We start from the raw sequence: 24,399 nt of genomic DNA, 5'->3' as shown, positions 1-24,399 counted from the left end.
TGACCTTTTAGTTCAATTTAACGCCAATGTTTTTATTATTATTATTATTATGGTGTAAAAAAATGTTTTCAAAAAGTATTTAGCCTGGTGTTGCATATGTATAATTAAGATGCATCCAATTTAAGAAGGAAATATAAATTTTTCTTCTCGTTTGCACTAATTTATCAAAACGGTATTCTAGGAAAATGTAAACTAATCTTAGTTATGGCAAAATTAATTAAAATGAAGGGCAAAATACAAAAATGCCTTATGAGTTTGGAAAATTATTTTATGAGATGGTCTCATGAGATTCTTTTTATAATTTGTGTGAATCCCACACATATAGATCCCACTTATTGTGAGAAAGAAATCTCTCGTGAGATACATTCTCCATGAGTTTTAGATCAAAATTGAATTGAACCCTTGATGTTCTAATTTGAAATTAGAAGCCCTAATCTTGAGAAGTACCCAATTAGTAATATTCTAGTCACATACATTCAATTTGTTCATAATCATGCTCTTTGATTCACATAATGATATTTGTTTATGACATGGTGATTACTTGCATGACGTGACATGACATTGGCCATAAAAAATTTAGAAGACTGGTTCATCGAGCAAGGTACTTAACACCTTCCCATCTTGTAATTTAGCCTCTAAACTTAGATCAGGATTTCATAAATTGGGTTTTATCCAATGTAATGTTACATTTTTTAGAGGGTAACTATGACCACCAATGTAATTCTTAAATTGTACCTAGGTCTAAGACCTAGTAAAGTTATTTTCTATTTGATGTAATTTTTTTATATCGCTCAATAAACAAAGTATTTTCTTTATCACTTGGTTTTCATTTTTTTTTTTTCTAACTTAAATAAAGCAAGTGGTGATTCCATGTAAAATCTTTGATTTAAGAGAAAATATATATTCAGTTTAATCATTATTTTAAGGGCCATTGACATAATCTCACTCATTCACATGAGTTTAGTCCAATAAACCAAAGTGGGCCAAGGTTGCGGTTTCACAATGTGCTTCTCTTGGTTGTTACTTCTTGTTGTCATGGTGGTTTGTTGGTGTTGACACAGAGAGATGAGGAATGAGGCCGATAAGAGAATTTGTTTTCTCAAGTTATTTTTCTTGGTTTTTTTTTTTGGTTGACCATGATGAAGGGGAGTGATGGAGAAGGCAAAGAAAAGAGGAGCCAAGATAGATAACTTTTGCAACGACAGGAGAAATTTTTCTACATGCCTAGGAATTTTACAGAGTAAATTGCTTAATGAAATGACTGGTACGAGAATTTGCCCAAGTTATACTCCTTTATTTTTTTCAAACCCAACCGACCGTCTCTCTCTCCTTGCTTGTTTGTTACTCTTTCTAGAACTCATCAAGCAACTAACTTGACAGGAGAGTGAAATCTCCTAAAAATTTCACTCATCTGTAGACAAAATATCTTATATTTTCCTTGCTCAATTGACCCATTTGTTTCTCTCTAGACCCCTTAGGTTTCTTTTTTTTTTTTGGTATCTCACGTGAGATTAGCAAATTGGACAAAACATTGACAAAAATGCTATTTGGTACAGTACAACGTCAAAGTTACTATACTAAAAATAGAATGAGGGTCTCAATGCAATAGCATAGAAGTCCAAAGGGCCGTGAACACACGCATGAGCTCTCTTTTTTATTCCATAAAAAATAAATAAAAGTCCAAGGAGGGCGTTAGTGTGATTTGCCCCATTAAAATAAAAATAGAGAAAGAATAAATAATCTAATTCATAGCATGTAAAAATGGGTTAGCTAAATTATAAAATTTAACTTTTTGACCGCTACCATTACAAACCAACCCAAACGAACGCATTCAATATTGGCATCGTTTGATATTAGATTTTTTTTTTTTTTTTTTTTTTAATTTGATAATTAGGAAAGAGTAAATTTGAACCTTAATGTCTCTTTTTAAAAAGAACAAGTATCAACCAACTGAGCTAGAAGGCTTTTCACATACTCATCTTTTCTATTACTTCATACACATTGAAAGAATAGCCATTTTGAAATTAATGAATTTACAAAACCGTATATTACAAATGCAGTATCATTCATCATAGTAATTGGATACTACTTTCTTTCATACCCCAAAAAAAAAAAAATTTATACACGAGCATTCCACCCAAAAATCAGACCAATGTCAGATATTGCTTCATTGTATTGCCCTTCACTAACCATCATCCTTTGATTGCTCACGTAAAAAATTGTCCTAAGGTGATGAATAACTTTTCTCAACATTACTGAAGAACTTTTTACCTGCAATATTAATCCTAATATTTAGGACAATATTTATGAGCAAGGTGCAAAAAGGAAGGCCAAAAATGACGTGGATATAAGTTTTAAAATTTTAAAAATTCAAAAAAAAAATCAAAAAACAAAAACAAAAAGATGATTGTTAGAGGCAACTAGGAGCAGACCTAGATAGGGCCAAGTGGAGGATCATATAGACAACTCAATTAGTTGAGACTAATGCTTAGTCGAATTGAGTTCAGGAACAAGAAATGCATTAATAATGAACAACGCAATGGCACTAACCGAGTTACCCAACCACCGTATAGCTCACCTTGTAATGTCAACAATGCTATAGACACAACACAACAAATTTCACAAGAGAATATTTAGACACAAATAATTTGACACTTGTTAATGTGGCATATGGTTAGTAATAGGTAAAAAGAGTTATGTCAGTAGTGGGGCCCAGCAAAAAAGTAAAAACCAATAAAACCTTGCTAATTCAATTTTAGTGAACAAGTTGTCAAACTTTGTGTGTATAGCATTATTCATTTCACAACTTGTTATGTTTGACAGACTATAATTGAAGCAACATTTCTTTCACATGAGACCATCATTGACATCACTTTTATTATACACCAATTACAACTTGTCATTTCAACAACTGTAAAATTAATTTGTTGTGATGTAAGAGTTATTGGTGTAACTTACCAATCCCCAAAATAAATAAATATATAAAGCTCTACCCTACTATAGAAGTTCTTCATTTTTAAAGATAATATAACTGCTAGCTCTATAATAAATTGTTGGTATAAGTATAATTTCTCAAAGGATAAATTTGTTAGGCATGACACCTCAAATGGCCAAAAAACATAAAATTAAATTAAACCCAAAATTATTGGTCATCATCTTTTTATTATGCTAAGGGCCAACATGCTACTCCCAAGTCTAAAAAGCTATTCTACTCACCTGCATTTTAACCTTCTAATTTCAAATCTTAAGCACTATTTAAAACAAATTACTTGATGTAATCCTTACAAAAATTTTGATATCATAAGAGATAATTTATCTTATAAAGCTGGTACATATTGGTGTGTAGCACAAATTACTTCCTATTTCCTAGGCCCCAAGATTTAGAATCAGCAGTAAGGCGACTGATTCAACAATTATGGTGAACTCAATAAATATCAAAATCCATGTCTACCTAGACAACGGAACGGCATATCACATAATACTTAAAAAGTGTTGGTGTAGTGAGCGAAATTGGCGAACTTTGGAGGACAGGGATAAATCCGATGACCAGTTGCTCACTTATTTTAGTGGTTCTCTCTTTGATTGGTCTAGGGCTTGGGGACTCACCTCTAGTGATTCTCTCCCTTTGTTCCTTAGTTCTCTCCTTTGAAATTAGTTCTTTGTTGATTTCCGATTGTTTTCTTGTTTTTTTTTTCTTTCTATCTGTTTGTTTCTTTCTCTGTACTCTCTGTTCTGCCTTATGTTTTCATGAGGTAGCTTCTTGAATATACATCTTTCTTACTTATCAAAAAAAAATAAAAAGTGTTGGTGTAGTGACCTGAATATTGTACCTGTTTTGGCCACGAACCGTAACATTGTACAAGTAATTTTCCTGTTCAATATTACATAGAAACAAAGGGGTGATTCCAAATACTCAGATAGGTTATGCAGAAATTGAACTTTAATTGATACAAAAAATGAAATAATCTAATTATTACATACTTACCACAAATTACATTAATCAATTGGATGTTTGTCAGCTTGGCGAGATGTATAATGTGCAGAAAGCAAAAGCAGAGAAAGGAAAGCACTGGCCACAAAGATCGCATCAAACCAACGGTGGTAAAAGTCAAACTGAATATCTCCTAAGACATCTGTTATGATGATCCTGCCAAGAGAACCCAACCCATACAACACCAATCATATCAGATCTAATCTCATAGCTGAATGAACTATCACATTCTACAGAAACAAAATAAGCAATTAAATACTAACAGATTCAGTTCGCTTGCATTTCTACAATTTAATAGTTTCAGAATCAAGAAAAATACGGCAGTAACAACATTATATATTTATTAAAAATTCTTTAATTGCAATCTACAGTTACAAGTAGACAATTACATAATATGATTGTCACACATAAAATTTACCTTCACCTGAAAGATGGCATGGCAATACCTGGAATGACTTTACCCAATATTTTTTTTTTTGATAGGTAAAATTTACCCAATATATTCAATAATGCATCCTAATTGTAAAGCAATGAATTCAACCATAATAAGAACAGTCTCAAGCCTTAAGTTGGTGTTTCCATCAAGAACTTTCTTCATAATTCCAAGGCTTTAATCTTATCTTGCATTGCTCTACTTGAATGACCATCCCACTACATAGGTCATATTCTCTAACTGTACATACTACATTAGACAATAGACAGCCCCCCACCCCCTTCTCTCTCTCTCTCTCTCTCTCTCTCTCTCTCTCTCTCTCAATTTTACTCTGTCCCTTCACAAGATTGTCTACACAAGAGGAGCAATAAGGGCCTTCCCTAGTTCCCAGACTCACAAGAAAGAGCACAATTATCTTCTACACAAACCCAAAATTCATATAGAGGTAGGTCAGACTAGGAATCCTGCCTACAATTGCTTGATTCATGCTCAAGGGGCATGGAATTGTAGAAGCTGTAGGGTTTTTAGATTGAATAGAAAAGAGAGGATTCTAAGGCCAAGAAAGTGGTTCCGGAAAATGGGCAGGTTGTAGGATTCAGAGACAGTGATAAATAAAGAGCTTTAAGGCTTGTTTTAATTGGTTATTTGCAGGCTAGTGGCTAGGCAGTTTTATACGGTAAGGAAAAGGGTTGATTTGGCAATGCAAAAGATGCGAAAAGAGAGCTAAATTGTATCTGCCCAGGGGCTGTGAACAATAAATGAGAGAGAGAGAGAGAGGGAATATAGAGAGTACATAGAAATAGTTATTTTGAGGCCATAACTCTTCGTTGTTCAACTAGAACTAGGACTCTAACTAGGAAACAACAACAACAAAGACTTAGTCCCAAAACTTTTGGGGTCGGCCTAATCAGGAAATTACAAACTTAAAAAAAAATTAAACCAACCTAAGGGCCATATATACATGCCCATTGACTAAGTAATATTCATACTATTAATTTATCCCCAAAAAATACCCTAATATTCATACTTTATTATTATGAAATAAGACCATTGGCTCACAACTATGACCCATGTTTAACAATAATGAAATTAGGAAGATAACCTTGACTCACAAGTGTAAATAAAACTCTACTATCCTAATAATCATCACGGACACTAGTTTCCAAACCAAAAGCGTTCTCAAATTTCATGAGGCCCATAGCTTTACTCTTTGCCTTCCAAAAAGTATATTTCATGTCTAACCACACTAAGATGCAGCATCAAAAAACTCTTTCAATCTTTAGAAGACTGGGTATTTGGGTTTCTTCTTTTCTTAATAAATTTCTTTGTTCTATAAAAATCTTTCTTCCCAAATCTGTGGGTGATTTAATAATAAAAGAATTTTCAATCACAGGCAAGACACCTGGGGATTAAAGGTTCATTTAAGACTTCTGCCAGAACAAGCCACATGAGTCAAAGGTATGCACTTTTATGGAAGCGCACTCAACAAAGATGGGTATGCACATATTTTTAATATATTATGCACAATTATAGAAGCACACTTGACAAAATGGACAGTTTCAAGTGTCAAATAAATGTGAAATCATTAACAATCACCTTCAGCAAAATCAATAGCACTCACAAGCAGATTGTTATATACTAAAAGAAATGCAAAATAATAAATAATAATAACACTCTCTCCATCCCATTTTGTTTGTCCAATATACCATTTTTAGCTGTCCCAATATACCTGTCCAATTTTAAAAGTCAGTAGTCATTAATTTATTGACCTCCCAATATATTTCTAGCCTTCATTTTATTCAGGTTCAAATTCTTGAAAGTTTATAAGGGAAATTTTGAAAACATATATTTTTCTTTCATAGACTAAGCTTTAAATGATGTTCCATTAAAAAGATCATTTTCTAAACTAGATAAACAGAAAAGGGACAGACAAAGGAGAGAGTAATAACACAGCACAGTAATGAGCATACCTGTATTCAGTTGCTAAGCTTTTCCTTATCAAAAGAATTGAGGAAACAAAATACATTCCCATAATCTCAGACAGAAAAAGTACAACGTTACTTGAAGATCCACTACCAACTCTGGAAACTGCAAAAAAGAACTGCACACAGCCAAAAACTGCAAGTTAAGCTTCAGAATAATAGAAGCCATGAGACACTGTCCGTACCAAAATAAAACAAATATTTCAAGAGGAAATCAATCGTGCTGAACTGAGCATATAACCATATTCATCCTTTTAAAATGTTATTCTATTTGCTTAACTAACTAGAATGAGAAGTGAAACTTTCCCAAAAGGTTATTATAATAAACCAATGAGGTCACTTTTCATCATTTTAGAATATTATAGATGCAAAATTATGAACTACATGGGACCAGTAGACACGTAGTTGTCTACAAGCATCTGGGCTGAAAGCTTCTTTTCTCTCATTACCGTCTCAAAATCCTTCATTCCATGGAGTATCTGTTTTATTAGCAGTAATGAAAATGCGCTGACCTTTCATTAAGAAGTTCAATGTGCTTTGACCCTTCATCAAGAAGTTCACACTTCACACATTACTCAAATCAATCCAAGAGAGCACAAGGTAAATCATAGTCATTTAACTTAAGCAATACATTGAAATGAAAAGATATCAGAAAGCATGATTACCTTCATTAGATTTGTTAGGAATCCTCGAACTGATATAACGATCAAAATTCCAATGAATAACAACGAAATATACTGTACAACATTAACAAAAGAAAGGTAAGAGAAATACAGCATCAGACAATGCAAGACATAACAGCACTTAAAGACACACATGACAATGCCAGCAGCAAAAGCACTGGAAGCTTCCTTTGTCTATTGCCATTAAACTATCTATCATCTGAAGCACTAGCACTGTTGCTTTTAAATATTACACACAAACACTGAATCATGTAGTCATAAGATTAAACTGTCTTCTTCAAACTTTGATTATATTAACAGAAATAAGCTAGACATACACACTGAATTGTCCTTTTCACAAGAATTGCACAATTAAAAAAGATGCCCCAATGAAGCTACAATACCTTCAACTGAAATTCAAGTAATAGTAAAACCAACGCATAACTGAATAATATCACCAATCCTAATTAATGAAACAAGAGTAGAAAATAGAGAACAATCACCGTCCCTTCTATAAAATAGAAAAATATAATATCTAATAAAATGACATGCCTAATTCACATATTTTACAAACTGGAATTACAATCTTCAAGTTTATTGTAAGATTCTATAGTTACTATGAAACAAATATATTCAGGATGAAAAGCTGAAACCAGAGCCAGAAGTAATTCCAAAAGTTAGTCAATCCAATTTTAAGGAGGTCAGCATGTAACCTTCATCTAATGGGTTAGACAAGCATAGAAATGGAAACATAATGAATGAAGGGGGCGTGAACCTTGATCTAAAGGGTTTTGAGACCATCCTTTCTAACACTGGTTGTCCAAAGAGATACATGCCCGACAACAATTTAACAAAACATGCTGAAATATAATGAAGATCATATGATACAAAGACTAGGAAAACTGCTCATTGGTTTAATTCGAAGTTATTACTCATTCATACATATCACCAGTATGTAACATGGAATAAATAGAAAAAGGAGGTCATATTATGTAAGTCATCAAAAACTCAGTGCCTACTCGCAGTACTATTCTGTATAAGTCTTCAGTTTTCAAATAGCATTGCCACCTAAATTGTTAACAAAATGAAAACATTGAGCAATAATTGACACCTGAAAGAATTTATTAAATTTATTGAACACAAATAGTAGTAAAACATAATCTGGAACTGATTCAAAGATATGGCAAGCAACATTGACATCTAACCTGCGACAATAATGCAGCATTGATTCCAATATCAAAGAACTGCAAGAATATGCTTATGGTCATAGTCACAGGATCAACTGAACCAGCCTGTCAAAGAAACAGATAAAAGTGCAAGACATTAGCAAATGACAACGCAATTTGAAATGGTTCAAAGACGAAACAAATTAAACAACGACAATTAGATGGAAATCATAAATACAAACATGAAAAGATCATCAAAAAGGGATTATCAAGGGATAATAAAAGTACCTCCTTGAAAACAACGCTTTGCAAAGACTGCACAAAGCAAATAGATCAATCAGGCACCTCACTTTCCAAGCAGTAAAAATCAAACCAGAAAAAAGGAAGACTATTTGAAGGACATAAAAAACAAAAAAACTAAAATACGATATCACCAGAAAGTTTGTAATTCTAACTTTAGACAGTAAGGAGCATCAAAGGGAACATATATGCAGGTTTTGAATAACACTCCAGCTGTTTATCAATATATATTTATGATGTAGGAGAACTTCACTCAAATTAGTTGCACGTTGCAGAGAATGTTGTACAACAATCCTCACTGTCAAACCATGCAACTTTTACTATTCATATTTTTTTGTACTTATCAAAAAAAATAGTTGATAAATAGTTTTGATGCAATATTCTAATTTAGTATTCTGCTGGATTCTTGCCCATTTTTTTCATGAAAACAGATTCACTTAATAATATATAAATTTATGGTTTTAAAACTGAACCAAACAAAGAATCAGAAAAAATAATAGTTCTCAGTTGTATGGTCCGATTAGGAATTCACCAGTGGTTGCACCATGGTTTGAATGGTGGTCAGACTATGACATCATAAATAATAAATATTACAGGTAAATATATGTTGCCCAATTATTAATTTGTGAGCCCAATCACTCCTAAATATGCTTCTTCACTTTTAACATAGGATGGAGGTTTACAAAGGATTACTTATTGAAAATTGTCATGTAAACTACCGATATGGAACTTCTTCATCTCAAGAATGAAAGATAAAAGGGAATAATGGTTTAATAGTTTTAGTTGAGTCAAATTTCTTAATAATATGGCACATTAACTGAAACAACTTTACCCAAAAACATTAGTCTTTTGTTTCCCAAAAAACCAAGTGCAGAATAACAGTTTAAAAGTTTTTTATCCAGGTCCGATCTCCTTGATTGCAAAAATATTAGGTGAAAATTGGAAACAGACCAAAATTGAAAATATTCCTAATGACAGATTAGACATTTTGGATCTTTCAATACATATAAAATTTAGAACTCAAATGAAAAAAGAACTTTGGTTCAAATAATGCCAAACCACATCCCCCAAACTGAATTCACCAACATTATAATTATTGGTTAATGGTTGATTAGAGAGGCAGAAGCAATTCTATGTTCTGTTATACAATATCTCGGTATTACACCATATCCCCAGCACCTCAGAAGCACCCTTGGATCAACTCGTCAGGCTCCAATTGAAATACAAACCACTCAAGATCCCAACATCACAATTGCATTTTTCCACTTAGACAGCAGCTTTAGGTAACATTTTGACGGAAAATCTTCAGAAAAATCTTACGTTTGTTGACTGGTAGCAGGGAGTCAATAGAGCATTTTTTACTACATTGTCTAGTGGCACGAGACATTTGGCCTTTTGTTTTACCCTATTCAGGGTAGTTTGGGTTGTGCCAAAAACTAACTGTGCTTCAGATTTTGCAGTGTCAAAAAAGAAGATTTCGCCCTCATATTCATTCAAAGATTTGGAAACCAGCTCCATCATGCGTTTTGGGGAAATTTTGGCAAAAGAGGAAAATAAAAACCTTTGATGGTGTCAAGCACCCCAATCATGTTATTAAGCAAACTTTGATGAATGAGCAGATGACTACCTTGGATAGCATCCCTTCATCTTCTTTTCTAATATTTATAGATCTTTTGAACTTTAGATTGTAATTCTTTAGGAGTGGTTCAAATGCAGAGTATTGCAGACACAGTATATTTGAACTCTCCCCTCTTTTACATAAAATTATTTTTACTAAAAAAATTATTATTGACCTTTATCACAAATTTTGGAATTTCCAAAAAATGCTTACCCAAATTTAATTATGGCATGGATCATAATTTTTTCCCTTTTTTTCAAATAAGCAAGAGCAATTATTAACAAATAAACAGAAACGAGAATTTTAAGATGCAGCAAAACAAGCTGCAAACATTTTTCTTAGAATTTCTGGAGGATCATTAAGTTTTGTGATTCTAAAGGGAATACAATTTAAGTTTTGCCCTCAATTCTTATCCTTATTGCTTTTGCTACCAATGAAATAAGGTTTTTAACATGCTGAATTTAGTAAGAGAGATAAATGAAATGTCCTCAATTTATAAACCCGATAAAACAGATAATACCTTAATCATTTTGTACACACAATAGACTGAACAGGCATAGCCAAGTAGATTCTGCATGTGACCCCTCCAGGTTCGAGAAAAAGCAGCAGCCTCCTGCAAATTAAGAAAGAAAAGTGAGAACTAGTTTACCTGTTCAAAATTTCACTAAAAAAATACATTGATTGCAACAACAAAAAATTCATGCACATAAATGGTTGCAGATTTACGACACAATATAAGTGCTTGGGATAATATTAAAATATAATTTTCAATGACAAACAGAAAATATTCAGAAGAAAACTACCTGCATTACAAACATTATAGAAAGGAGTAGCAGAAAACAAAGCTACAATGGTTCCTTTTGTTGGAATCTGTTGTTCATTAGAGAGGTGTATGATTTGGAATTATAATCGATGGCTCACTTGTTGGAGGACATTTTATGCAATGAAGTTAATGTGTGGGAAAAAAAAAGGGGGGGGGGGGTGTGGGAGTATGAATAAGAATAAGAACAACCTGGTCTGAATCCCTTCAAAATCTAAAGGCTCTCAAGTGAAGAGCTACTGCAAGGTATTGAGAGAAGGAGGAAAGTCTTTTCCTTGGCAGAGCATTTGGAAGGTTAAGGCACCTCCAAGGGTGGCTTAGTTTCTCGTGGTGTTAGATATTAGAAAAGAGATGAGGGTTGATACTCATGGATTGGTGCTTTTATGTGAAAGAACCATGGAGAGTGTGGCTCATCATTTTCTTCATTGTGTGGTGGCTCAAGACTAATCTTTGATTTTCTCTGTTTGGAGTCTCTTGGGTAATGCCTTCTGTAATCATGGAAATGTTGTCAACTTGTCATGTTGGAAGGGATGTTTGGGAAAACGAAGCAATGTGGTGATATTGAAAGTTGTTCCTTAGCGTTTCAAGTTGTGTTATGTCTTTGTAGAGAAAGAATGCCCGTTACACATGGATGCGATATATTAGAAGGCCAAACTGTGTGTGATACTACAATGAAAACACAGATCAGAATTTGACCGATTTTCCCAACGATTCATACTATGAAGAACAATAATATATGCTCCCAGAAACCAATTTTGTTTCACAAATTACACGACCTTTTTTCTTTTTCAACATTTATAATGTTTTCTCAGATTTAATAAGATTCCACTCAAGACATCTTTTGCTCAGCTCTTACCTCTGGAGATTCCATTACAGTGTTGTTAAAAGCACAGCAAGGCACATCTCAAGTGAGAAGTACATATAAAAAGCATTGTGTCGCCCGTACCATTTATCGCTCAATCATGCACATAAGGATAAAATCAGGCACCCTTGTGCCAAGTGCAAGACACAAAAAAGAGCACCCTTAAAGTTGTAAGTCAATGTCTCATAAATTTCCTCTTTTAAAGAGTATAGATTGTGTATTCCTTGTTTTTTTTTTATTATATAAAAGTAAAATAAATTGTGTATTCCCTGTTAGCAGGACCTTTTCACCTTTTACAATGTTAATATTATAGTAGTAACTAAGTCATGTACTTAAATCTAAATATGGTATTTACAATTATTTATTGCAATATGATTCAAATCTCACCTCCCCCTTCCCCACTATCTACCTATCAAAAACATCTTGCAATATGATTTTTTATAAAATAATAATTCAATACAAAGCACAAAAGGGGCACAGCCCTAATACATGCAATGTATACAAGAGAAACCCCAAAATAGAAACAAGAAACAAAGAAGCTGGTTTCCAAAGTTCAGTAGATGTTAAAATACTATTGCACAATTGGATATGAGGTAATGTATTGCTCTTCAAACAGCCTATGTAGAATTTGAACCTCCAAATCTTCATTCCACCACACAACACCATAACTATTTGATCTAAATAGAATAGACCAAATAACCATAAATATGATTTTTAAACTATCTTAATTATGTCAACTCATTTTCCCTGGAAGTAAATTAATCCTTCATTGTACAATGTACAGCACTTCAACAAAGTATCATAGTCATTAGCAGAACAACAGCACTGGGCCTCAAATGTAAAAGGTATTGTGCAAAAGAAATGGCAGAAAGGTTATATGTAACACAGTAGATGCAGAAACATGTTGAAATCAAAATAGGGAACCAAGTGTATATCACATTTATAAAATAAAAATACTAATGATTATTATTTCAAAAAAATAAATAATAAAAAACCTTCGCTTGCCGAAGCTCATAGATTTCCAAAAATAGCTGCTTTGAGAGCTCTTCTAAAGCTTGTACCTCTGCTTCCATGCTTTTGATGTCTTTAAGAAAATAACAACAAATAAATAAATAAATAGATATGAAGAAACATTATTGAACCTTAAAAAGAATAAGGAGATTAAGAAGTATTGGAACCCCATACCAAAACTTGTTTTTGATAAGTTGGTTTGCATGAGTGGTTGATGTTGGTAATGTAGGGGGCGAGGGGTTGTAGATCTGCCTCTCTGGTTAACATTGGGCTACTTTTTCTTTTCTTTTTTTGGCTCAGATGCTTTTGATTAGGTACCCTAAACACCATTGGCCCTAGGTTTTGGGCTTGGAATTCAAGGACTCTTTCACAAAATATATGGATAGAGTAAGTTAAAACTAGGCTATTATTAAACATTAGGACAAAGTTTTGGGAGTAAGGCCTTGTTGTTATTGTAATAAGAAGGTTGGGCCTATTCTGACCTATGCTTTCTGAGTTTCCTAAAGACTTAAAATAAAAAAAATAAAAAAAAATAATTGGGCCTGATTAATTCTCAGTTAACTCTTTGTTTTTTTGTCAAGTTATACCTGCACCCAGTGGGTTTTAAATCCACAACTTCACTGTCCACCCATTCTTATGGGAGAAGGAAGTGTCATTTGAGCTAAAGCTCATTGGCAATGCTCAGTCAACTGTAATACCCAACAATCTCTTCTTCTTTTAATTTGTTGGTGTTTTTTGATTGGTAATTTACACAACACTGAACTCTCAATGGGTTATGGATTGGATTTTGAACCTACAATTTCACCCTCCGCCAATTAATTTTCTTTTTAAAAATAAAGTGCTATTGGAACTTATTCAATAAAAATATTTAGACTAAAAATCTAATGTTTGAATTACTTTCAAACATATTTTCAAATGTTTTGATGATTATTTATTTTTTTAAAACTAAATGGACAGATACTCAAAAATATATTTTATGTTAATTAATGGTTGTGTCTATCTTATATTGTATCCAATTTTTTCAGAACTTGTCGTATCACTACATCCATATTATGTTGCACCCTCCCGTGTCTGTGCCTATACTTCCTAGCACTTTACATTGCCCAAGCAACTATCTGTTCATAGATTTATAAAAGCTTGTCTTTTATAAAAAAAAATGTGGATCTTGAACAATTTCCTTAAAAATATAAAATAAAATATTCTAATAAACATTCACATACAAATACACGTACATAATGTGGATGCGCGTGTGTGTGTAGCCAGAATGAATACAGAATGACCAGAATATTAGTCTAAAAGAAAGAGACTGACCTTGTTCCCTTTGGTCTTCATGCACAGATCGTACAACTGTGCCAACAATTCGTTTAAAAAAGGATCTACCCTTTATCTGCAGCAAACAATTTAGTGAGCCACAAGTTAACTGACTTGTAGAACACACACGCTTAGTGGCAAGGAAACATATAACAGATTCACACTTTCATCATCTTGTAACAATGATTAATGCTTTCATGGTTTTCCTTAGAAGGCTCCATTCTTGTTCGGAGAGAACATGAGGTTAAAAAAGAAATTGAAATTGGAGGCTAAAAAAGGCTTGTTTGCCTCCTCTACAAAAAATATTCTATGATACTTATAATCTAAAACTATCCATATGTCATCTAAGACAAGTGATTTCATCTTTTAACATATAAAATTGCAAATTTGGAACTTGTGAAAAGCATCAGAATCTAGATGTACAAAGGCATCACACATGATGTTATCAGCAATTAATATAAAAGAATAGTAAACTAGTGCAAGCCCATATGTTTTAGGTTTGTACAATAATATCTCCTTTTGATCACTCAATAGATTGGCTCCTGACTGTGATATTTCAGAAACTGTTTTTTTTTTTTTTTTAGTAAGTTACATACCCACCCAATGGGTCTTGAACCCACGGCCTCACCCTCCACCTAGAACATAAGAGGAGGTATCAATTGAGCTAGAGCACATCGGTGAAACCCAGGTTTTTAAGTGTAAAAGTAGTTGACATTAAATTTGTCATTGCCTCATTGGTTTCAACATTTTTTTTTTTTTACAATATGATAGAGGCAATACTATTTGCATATATTTACTATTTCTTTCAAAATTGTTAATAATTTGAATAATTCCAGTCATTTATGCCTTACTTGGTATACATACCGTGAATCTAATTATCAGGACTTTTGAAGGTCGTAGGTTTAATGGCACACACTCCCCTTGTAAGAGTAAGTTGGAAGGTGAGATCACTTTAAGACCCACCAAGTATGTCTGTAACTTACCAAAGAAGAAAAGAAAAATGTTTTCATGGCACAAGATAAGATAGTTTTTCTTACAGGGTTGTTGAGAGATATTGATAAAGGGTTACTATACGCCCTTTCATTTAGTTAACTTTTGGATTCTTAAGATTTTTAAAGTTTAGTTTTTATGTTTATTTGGTGTTCTCTTGTTTTCTCCCATGTACATGAGCCCCTTTATACTTTTTAAAAATTTTCTTATTAAAAGAAATTTATATATATATGTTATGAATATGATTTTATATATATATATAAGAAATATGTTATGAAATATGATAAATATACAAAGACACAAAACTGCATGTACTAGATATGACGTGTTTTAATAAGTGCCATCCACTCTAACAAAGCAATCATAAAATGAGCTTCTCTGAAAGAACCCAACAAAACAAGATAGAAATATCATGAACATAAGAATGTTAACTAAAAGGATGAGCTGAAGATCTAAAGCCAGCATTCATGGAATTAAAGACATCAGACCAACCAGAATGTAACATGATCAAAGGTATAGCAAGATATGTAAACCTCCTCTGATCCTTGAATGCGTTCCATCTCCATTTGACCAAGAATAATTTTCTTCTTCTTTGCAACACAAGTCTCAATTGATTGCATTAGTTGTCTTTCCAATGCCTTGATCTCTGTCTCCTCAATCTCTCTGCCACATTTAAAATAAAAAGGAATATAGGAAATCAGAAATCACTAGAGTAATTAAATAAAACAAACTGATAAATATAACTTATGAATAAAGCACATCTATGTATATTCATAGTAGTATAGTTTTATAGACAATGACATTTTAAGATTTCGCTCTCATGTTATTGATGATAACAATGGTTAGAATTTGTAATTATGACCAACTTCACCTAGCCACCATCTTTTTTCCTCTCCATCAGATCGTCTTGGTCTCAAATGGTGCACTAGCACTCACCAAGGGTGTTCCAGAACCTGATTGTGCAGTCATGGAAGACAGAGACAATCTGATGGATGCCGAGAAGAAGGTGACAGAGAGGACATCCTTGGTGTGGCTGACAAAATAGTGGGAGACACCAGCCTGGAGGACCCAAAGGTGGAACTCACCATACCCAAGAGAGCAAACTAGCCATTGGAACTTGGAAGAGAGGACCACATCCTAGATGAAGGGGGAATGGTCAGTTAGCCTGTGGCAAGGGACACTGTAGGTCTTCTCCTCCTTGGTGAGGTGACAGAGGGTGATTGACTTCTCCTAAATAGTAAATATGGTTTGTTTCTTAGATAAAGAATTTTTGAATGTCACAAAATGTTTAAAATTGGCTACTTGCTTTTTTTCAGATAAGAAAGATGTATTTTATTGCAAAGAGACTACTCTATGAACAAGGGACGCAGAGAAGTCTAATGAATACGAAAGAACAAAATTATGTGTAGAGAGACAACTCCATGAATTCCGGAAAGGAACAGGTATTAATGGAACCCCATTAGAAACTCTAACCCTTGACACTAGGAATACGTTAATTTTTTTTCATTGAGAGCCTTTATTTTATGTGGCTCAACAAAACCCCATTAAACACTAGGAATTAGTAATGTATTCTCTTAGGAAAATGGTATTGCATAAACACAAGCATTTATGTGGTTCAACAAACTCTAAGAAAGTTCAGAAGATTTGTTAGAAATTGCCTCAAATTTCTATTTAGACTTGTTTACCTATTTGGCTTTCCTTGGTGTGAAATGAAAGCTGACTTGGTTACTTTTTTGGGGTCTTCTTTTTGTGGAGGGAAAGATAATTCCTTGTCAAACAATTCATGTATACCTTCTTCTTTTTTCTTCTTTTATAGGTAATCAGAGAAATATTATTAATGAAAATAGTAAGGAAAAATTCAAGTTGTCATGATGATGAACAACAGGAAAAAAAATATATATATATATATATGTATACCTAGTCAAAGAAATAATTAATACTTCTTGTCCACCAAGAAATAGGATTTAAAGGCTTATACATAAACGGTTAGTAAAAATTTGGGGGCTTTGTCCTAAAGGTCCTCCCATATGACAAGAAGAGAAACAATTAAATAAGACTACTTGATGCAGGAGACGTAAGAAAATTATTATTTAATATTATTTATGTTTGCAAGTCAATTATATTTTTATGTTTTAGGTCCTAGTAGTTTATTAGGTTATTAGTATTTTAATTTGGAAGAAAGGTTATTTTTGTAATAAGGCAATTAGGGTTTCCTAACCAATTAGAACTAGGGTTTATAAGCAACCTATTGTACTTCTTGAGGAGATAATTGATATTTTAATGAATGAAAAAAATGGCCGTTTGGTCTCTCTTTGGGCTAGTGCTAACTCCAGGTCCACCCTAGATGCTGACTTCTAGTGGTTTCTCCGCTTAATACTGACTCCAAGCCAGGCCTAGGTGCTAACTCCTAGGTCATATCCATTTATTTTCCTATTGTTTTAATTTTGTTCTGGTTGTCCTGCGTCAGTTTTGGTATTTAGAGTAAACACAGATCTGTTTGAAGCATCACCACAATCAATCCAGAACCAGAAAAATCACACAAAAAAAAAAAAATCCAGCACAGTCATTATTTTCTAACCATCGGAATACCAGCCACTACAGTAAACCAGATTTCCCAGCCAAGCAGAAAATAACTAAAGTCACCAGCCTTCAAAACTACTTCCGGATACGCTGCTAGCAGCAGATCCCTATTGCACCGTCAAACTCTAGTTTCACAGTAAGTGACACCAGACTGACGTCCCAATATTTTGGCCACTAACGACTTCGCTGGTTCTAAAGCTCTCCATCTCACACTGCATAGCTGTCGAACCACTGCACTTACTGGGACTGAAGCTTCGTTTTGTTGTTACCAAACCACACCACTGTGTATCTGGCTTTTTAAGGGTCAAGTCCTCTGGCCCCTGCACTAGAGAATTCCAAGCCCACGAACAACCAACTCCAAGCAAGGCCCAGTACACTTAGCAGCAATCACAAGGGCCAGGTTCTCTTACTATCTTTAGTGGACTCAACTTTTCATTTAAGATTTAAGATTCTTCTTTAGTTTCTTTATGTGCATACCAAAAAAAAAACCAAGTCTAGGCCTTCAGTCCAGTCCACGTGGATGCATTGGTTTTTCTATTGGTGTTCAAACAGTGAAGCTTTATTTGGTTAATGCCATGACAATCCCTTCTTTAGCGGGCCATACTTAGCAAGTCAAGTTGGCAAAATATTTTTCCCAATGAGCTATGGTGATATCAAAAGCACCTTATTTTGATGGTTGTAAAATTAATCCACGGGATTTTGTCAACTAGGTGAATGGGATGGAGCAATTCTTTGAGCAAGCAAATTTTGCGGATAACATAAAGGTTAGGTATGCAAAGTTGAAGTTAAGAGGTGAAGCACAAATGTTTTGGGAGGATCTTGAATATTTCCGCTATCTAAAGTATGAACTTGCCATTAGTGTGTGGGAAGATATGAAAGGAAAGCTTTGTGATGAGTATTTGTCACCATACTTTCGAGCTAAGTATATACCCCAATCTTAGTGTGGTACTTTTCAAGTTGAAGCAAATACGATGAATCCTCATCCCATTTCATGTTCTCAATGCACTTTTGAACAATCTACCAAGGAATTAAAGCAATTATTTGAAAATCTCATGACAGGTGTTCAAGACATGATTGCTCAGATGAAACAAATGAAGACTCAAACCGATTCAATTGGGAAACCAAGGATAATTGATCACAACGAAATTATTGGTGCCCCCATTAGAAGACAACATTGACAATGATATCTTGGTAGTGGAGAAACCTCAAGAAACACCACAGTCTAATGTTGACAAAGACGTACATGCCTCAACAAGTGTTACTTTAACATGCATGCAAGGAAACGAATCTATTGAAGAGCAGCAAGGTGTAGAGATGGTTTCTAAAGAGAGTATTATGTTAGAGGATGCACATGATGTGATATTGGAAGCTAATGAATCTACTTTTGATCAACCTTCTATGGTGCATGAAGACAAACAGTTTGCTAAAGTGGAGAAAGTGGATAACATAGTGCTTCCAATGGTTCAAGATAAGATTGTATTGATTCCACACATTGATTTTGTTATTCCAAAAGAGTTTGACGTGATAGAATTCAAGGTTTTTCTTTTCTCTATGCTCCCTAAGGTGATTCCAGACTGGAAGCAAGTGTTACTTGTCAGCATCTTAATCTTTCAATACTTTAGAACTCGAGGTCGAGTCTTCTCCAACCAGAGGAGAATGATGCGGGAAACGCAAGAAAATTATTATTTAATATTATTTATATTTGCAAGTCAATTGTATTTTTATGTTTTAGGTCCTAGTAGTTTATTAGGTTATTGGTATTTTAATTTGGAAGTAAGGTTATTTTTGTAATAAGGCAATTAGGGTTTCCTAGCTAATTAGAATTAAGGTTTAGCAATCCTTTATAAGCAACCTATTATACTCCTTGAGGAGATAGTTGATATTTTGATGAATGAAAAAAATGGCCGTTTGGTCTCTCTTTGGTCTGGTGCTGACTCCTAGTAGTTTCCCCGCTTGGTGTTGACTCCAAGCCAAGCCTAGGTGTTGACTCCTAGGTCATATCCATTTATTTTTTTATTGTTTTAATTTTATTCTAGTTGTCCTGCGTCACTACTCCTTAGAGAAGAGAATATTAAAAGAAGAGTTCTCCTAACTAAGAGACGAGGACTATTACCCTGCATTTGAATTAACTTTTTACAGAAAACATATTTGCTTATTTGCTAGAAGTTGGCAAAAGTATAGTTATACGGTACGTAGAAAAAGTGGGGCTCTAAAAATTTATACAAAAGCAAATAAACTAAAAGAAAAAAATAATAATCTAAACTCACTTTTAGAAGAAGAGTTTCTTAAGGGAGGAGAAGACTCTTAGAATAAGAGTTCTATTGCTCTTTCCTTGTGCCTATTTCACCTTAAAGGGGGTTGGTTTACAAGTACAACCTTTGTAACTTCATGGTACAGGGATTGGCAAGTTCCTATTTGGAAGGTTGCAACTTTGCCAATTTTTAATAGTGTAGCACACTCTTCATTGTTACTATGGGGTTCAAAAGCACAAGGAGATTTTACCCATTGGTGTCAATAAGGAGATCTGTGGACTCTCTTGATAGAGGAGAAAACTCTTAGAATAAGAGTAGTTTGATCATTCTGTTGGGGTTAAAAGGATACCCACAAGTGAGAACTATGTAAGAGAGGTTCGACGTTGTAAATCTTATTAAGTAGAATGGATTTGATCTCACTCCCACGTGAGTACAACAATAACTACGTGAACACTAATTAGCTGAAGGAATTATGTTCTACTCACTTACACCAAAAAGCAATAAAAGCAATATCCATTTATTACCTAATGAAGAGCGACAAGTAACTGTATGGCAAATTTACAGCTCCAAAACCAGATAGGACAGCCATGACAGTAACACCAATGACCCCAATTCTACTGACCAATTGCGGCATGGTGAAGAAACCTGAGAAATGAAGTCAAGAAGAAGCCAACAGCATAAAACTAGATGGTATTTATGAAACAATAAACAAAACATTGTTTACAAACAAGAATGAAAGGAAAAAAGACAAGGAAGGAACGGGAAGAAAAAAAAAACGCATGAAAGAGAAAAATAGTAAGCCATGCAAAGGAATAATTATCGATCTACATGATAGACTGTATAGTTTGGACAATATGGAAATGGAGGCTATGGAGCTGCAAAGGAGATTATACAATATAGCATGTTTGTGTATGCTCATGTGCTCACAGATTGATTTAGGCTTATTTGGGAATCCCAGCTATAAGGAATTAAAAAAAAAAAAACCAATGTTATCAGTCTCTAAGTGTGCGTTTGGGAAGCGCAAAACGCGCTTCCCAGACACACGTTTGCATTTCAGTTACTTTTTTTTTTTTTTTTTTTGGGAGCCGAAATGTTTGACTTTTCCGTGAACAGTGCACACCTGTGCACTGTTCACAGACCCACAAATTTCACTTTTCAGAAACTTTTTCATTAAAAATGGGTTCCACGGTACTATTCACACATTTAAAAATTATTTTGCTACAATATTTTTCAGTTTTCAGCTTTCAGCTGTATCCAAACGGACCCTAAGTAGCAAAGATGAGATTAAAGATATCCATAATATTTAGGGGGGAAAATGATAATAATAATAATAATGAGAGGAATTTGATTAGATAATGCATGACTCACTTCAAAAACTTAAAAAACTAAGGCTACAATCCTAATTGATATCCTGATGCATTGCTATTTTTTGCAATGTGACCTGTGTTTTCATTTTAAATTCTGTGTGTCTAATGCCTTCAAACATAATCCAACATAATGATAGTGGAAAGGTTGGAGACATGCAGAGATAAAGCATCGGTTTATTTCATTCATTTATGTCAAGGAAACAATGGAAGTGGGTGTTAGAGAGAGAATTAATCTATGAGTTATGATCTTAACAAGGATAAAATCAAAACCTTTAGCAGGTGAAGGCATAGGAAAGTGAATGCCCATGCGCCAAAAGGCATAGAGAAATGCCAGCAAAAACAAGATGGCTCCAAGTGCAGCTCGTTCCTTCCTTAAACCTGAGATGAAAAAAATAATAATTATAAATAAATAAATAATCATTATTTAAGTTAAAGGGTAGAATGAAGGAATATAATATATACGGCCAACCCTAGCTATTCTATTGAGGATCCATAGCCAAACCCAAAATTTTGGGAATAAGGCTTTGTTGTTGTTATTATTGTTGTTGTTAAGTTGAGGGTTTGACAATAGAGAGAGAAAAATATTGTAGCATTGATTTTTTTAGACATTCTGATTGTAAAAGGTGAATATGTTAAGGCGATCATTGATATCACTAGGGCAGAGGATTTTTCCCATCTGCGTTAACCTATAGCGATCTAAACATGTTACAAAACTATAGTTAAACAGCAGGATTATGGTCTTCCTCCTCAATTCAGAACAAGATTCAACCAAAATTATTACTTATCAATATAACTGTATTGATATGTTATAAGTATCTATATATTCCTGGAGAACCTTGTTATTTTCCAACAGACTAAATCTAACAATCCTGAGTATTATCTCTAGACTGTGATAGTAACGAGGATTCTTACACATCACAATGGACTGCAAATTACTATCAAATCACCTTATTCTTCCACCTGGATGGTTTTTATCGCTAGATTACATACAACCAAGTGTCATCAGTTATGAAAGATCTAAGGATTGATTAACGTTCAAAATAGAATAATTAGTCAGAAAAGCTACAAATACATGTCAAATTATGCTGACTGAGGCTCACCGACCTGGGTCACCCCTTGAAGAATGCAATCAATCAAAAAAATAAAAATAATAATACTCCGTCAAAAAATGTATGGTTAAGGTCCAACCCTGTAAAAACTTAATACATAGGATAAATAAAAACTAAACATGTCAAAAGCAATACAGACTAAGCATTACAATAGCAAAATTAACATTTGGGACAAGGTTGAGTTTAACATAATTGAACAAAAATCAATGAGGGAAATGCCCACCCCAATCAAGCTCTATGAATGAAAACAACAAAATCAAGTTTGCAAACTGCCACATCAACTCATAATGAACATGAACATGAACCCAAACCATAACCACAATTAATTTTTATTTTTTTATAAGTTTAACCACAATTAAAATTAGGACTTCACTCTTGCCGACTTGAATATATATGTGCAGCAAAACAGTGCTATGATGCGGCAATTTGATAAGTGTGCAAAAGATAATCACATAAAGAGAAAAAAGGTACTGCAAGTCAAGTGCAAATACAATAGGGTGCTCTAGTGTATTTGGGGTTTGAGTCTTGTGAGAGTGTCTGTGTGCTCTAGGAAGCACGGACACTTCATTTAGGGTGCCATACCCTTGTCGTATTTTTGTCACACTGATGTCATAGCGGCAAGTGCTATTATTGTAATCTTCTCATTTTATAGTATAACTTTCTCTGTTGTCGCCTGTGGATGCATATTGCCCAACAACGTAAATTCTCTGTCTAGTTTTCTTCTCTCTTCTTTAATTTTGCGTAAACGAGTCATTTTCACAACTTAACAAATTTACCTCCTAAACACTAATGTGGATTCCTTCTAGAACAATCCAAAGCATTAACTCCATCAACTATAAACACTAAATTTATAATACAAAATAGTTACTAAAATTGCACTACACAGTCATACACACACGCGCATTGAATTCTTGTGCTTGAACTAACAACCAACAAAGCCAAAAATTGAAAGAAAGATCAAACGCACCGTTATTGCAAAGCATCAAGTAACAATGATAATAAGGCAGCATGAAAACCAGCAACAGTATCAAACAAAACAAATCCAGCTTCCAGTTCATCCATCTTGCCCTACATCCAATACAAAAAGCCCAAAACCAAACCATATATAAATAATAATAAAAATGGCATAACATTTTCTACAAGTTTCTCGGGAACCAAACAGAGAGGTAAGAGAGAGAAGATGCGTTACTCTTTGGAGAGAATAGGGATGATCTCGAAGAGGACGAGTTGGAAGAGATTGCAAGAGAAAGCAAAGACGACGCTGAAGATGATCTGGACTAGTACGCGCTTCTCTTCGTACTCCTTGTAGAGCCTTTGGTTGAGGAACCATAGCCCCGTCCAACCCAGTAGGATCAGTGACCCCAAAACGATGACGCTCTCGTAGATCGCCCATGCCCACCCCATCTCTCAATACTCTCTAATCTCTGTGTGTCCCCTGGATCTTTTCTGGATTTCGAACCAACTCTCCCTCCTCCTTCTTGACCCGGAAAGGTTTTTTTTTTTTCCCCTGATTTTTTCCGTTAAAATACCATTTTGCCCCTAAACTTTAACAAATGTTTATTTTTCGTCTCTAAATTTGAAGAAGCTGGTTAATAGATATGTTTAAACACATGTTTCCAGTTTTTAAATAATTTTCACGTACTTTTTCATCCATATATATTTATATAAAAACTGAAAACTGTTATTTAAACATACGTACCAAACGGGTCCTAAATCTTCATTTTTCAGTTCAACTTTATAACGAATTGTTAGGCCAAAATTTGGAATTAAGCCCATTTTCCTAACTATTTAGTTAGTAAGTATAGTTTCGAAAATATATATTTTACTAACATCTCGAGTCTCAAAGACTCGGTTTCCATGGTCTGATCACATCTGATGTGGTGTTTTTTCTACGTGGCGTCCACCTGAAAATTGAGTCTCTAAGACTCGATTTATAAACCAAAAA

General features: G+C 33.9%; 1 protein-coding gene across 6 annotated transcripts; it reads right to left on the bottom strand.

Moving 5' to 3' along the window:
- Positions 1 to 1,980: 1,980 nt before the first annotated feature.
- LOC115960012 (GPCR-type G protein 2) lies at positions 1,981 to 23,922 on the bottom strand. Of its 6 annotated transcripts, none has more exons than XM_031078710.1 (16): positions 23,644 to 23,858; positions 23,422 to 23,522; positions 21,616 to 21,723; positions 20,503 to 20,623; positions 15,680 to 15,809; positions 14,157 to 14,232; positions 12,830 to 12,918; positions 10,673 to 10,765; positions 8,523 to 8,549; positions 8,274 to 8,360; positions 7,072 to 7,143; positions 6,395 to 6,525; positions 3,986 to 4,147; positions 3,818 to 3,871; positions 2,433 to 2,596; positions 1,981 to 2,271 (listed from the first exon to the last, which is right to left on the bottom strand). In XM_031078710.1, exons 1-13 carry the CDS (start codon positions 23,856 to 23,858, stop codon positions 3,997 to 3,999), a joined length of 1,401 nt encoding a protein of 466 aa, XP_030934570.1. In that variant the 3' UTR covers positions 1,981 to 2,271; positions 2,433 to 2,596; positions 3,818 to 3,871; positions 3,986 to 3,996. The 6 variants fall into 6 exon arrangements, with proteins under 6 accessions (XP_030934570.1, XP_030934569.1, XP_030934566.1 ...); XM_031078709.1 differs by having other exon boundaries at positions 3,831 to 3,871; XM_031078706.1 differs by lacking the exon at positions 2,433 to 2,596 and having other exon boundaries at positions 3,831 to 3,871; positions 23,644 to 23,922.
- Between the last annotated feature and the right edge of the window lie 477 nt (positions 23,923 to 24,399).

Source organism: Quercus lobata, chromosome 9 (genome assembly GCF_001633185.2).
Source record: "Quercus lobata isolate SW786 chromosome 9, ValleyOak3.0 Primary Assembly, whole genome shotgun sequence".
NCBI lineage: Eukaryota > Viridiplantae > Streptophyta > Magnoliopsida > Fagales > Fagaceae > Quercus > Quercus lobata.
This window is presented reverse-complemented; position numbering and strand designations above follow the sequence as displayed.

Excerpts from the sequence above, each read along its gene's own strand:
- LOC115960012 (XM_031078706.1), bottom strand. The coding sequence starts at position 23,858 with ATGGGGTGGGCATGGGCGATCTACGAGAGCGTCATCGTTTTGGGGTCA. Across the intron at positions 8,361-8,522 it reads AAAGCGTTGTTTTCAAGGAG|GCTGGTTCAGTTGATCCTGT; the intron begins GTACTTTTATTA and ends TTTCTTTGACAG. Across the intron at positions 7,144-8,273 it reads ATGCTGCATTATTGTCGCAG|TATATTTCGTTGTTATTCAT; the intron begins GTTAGATGTCAA and ends AATGTTGTACAG.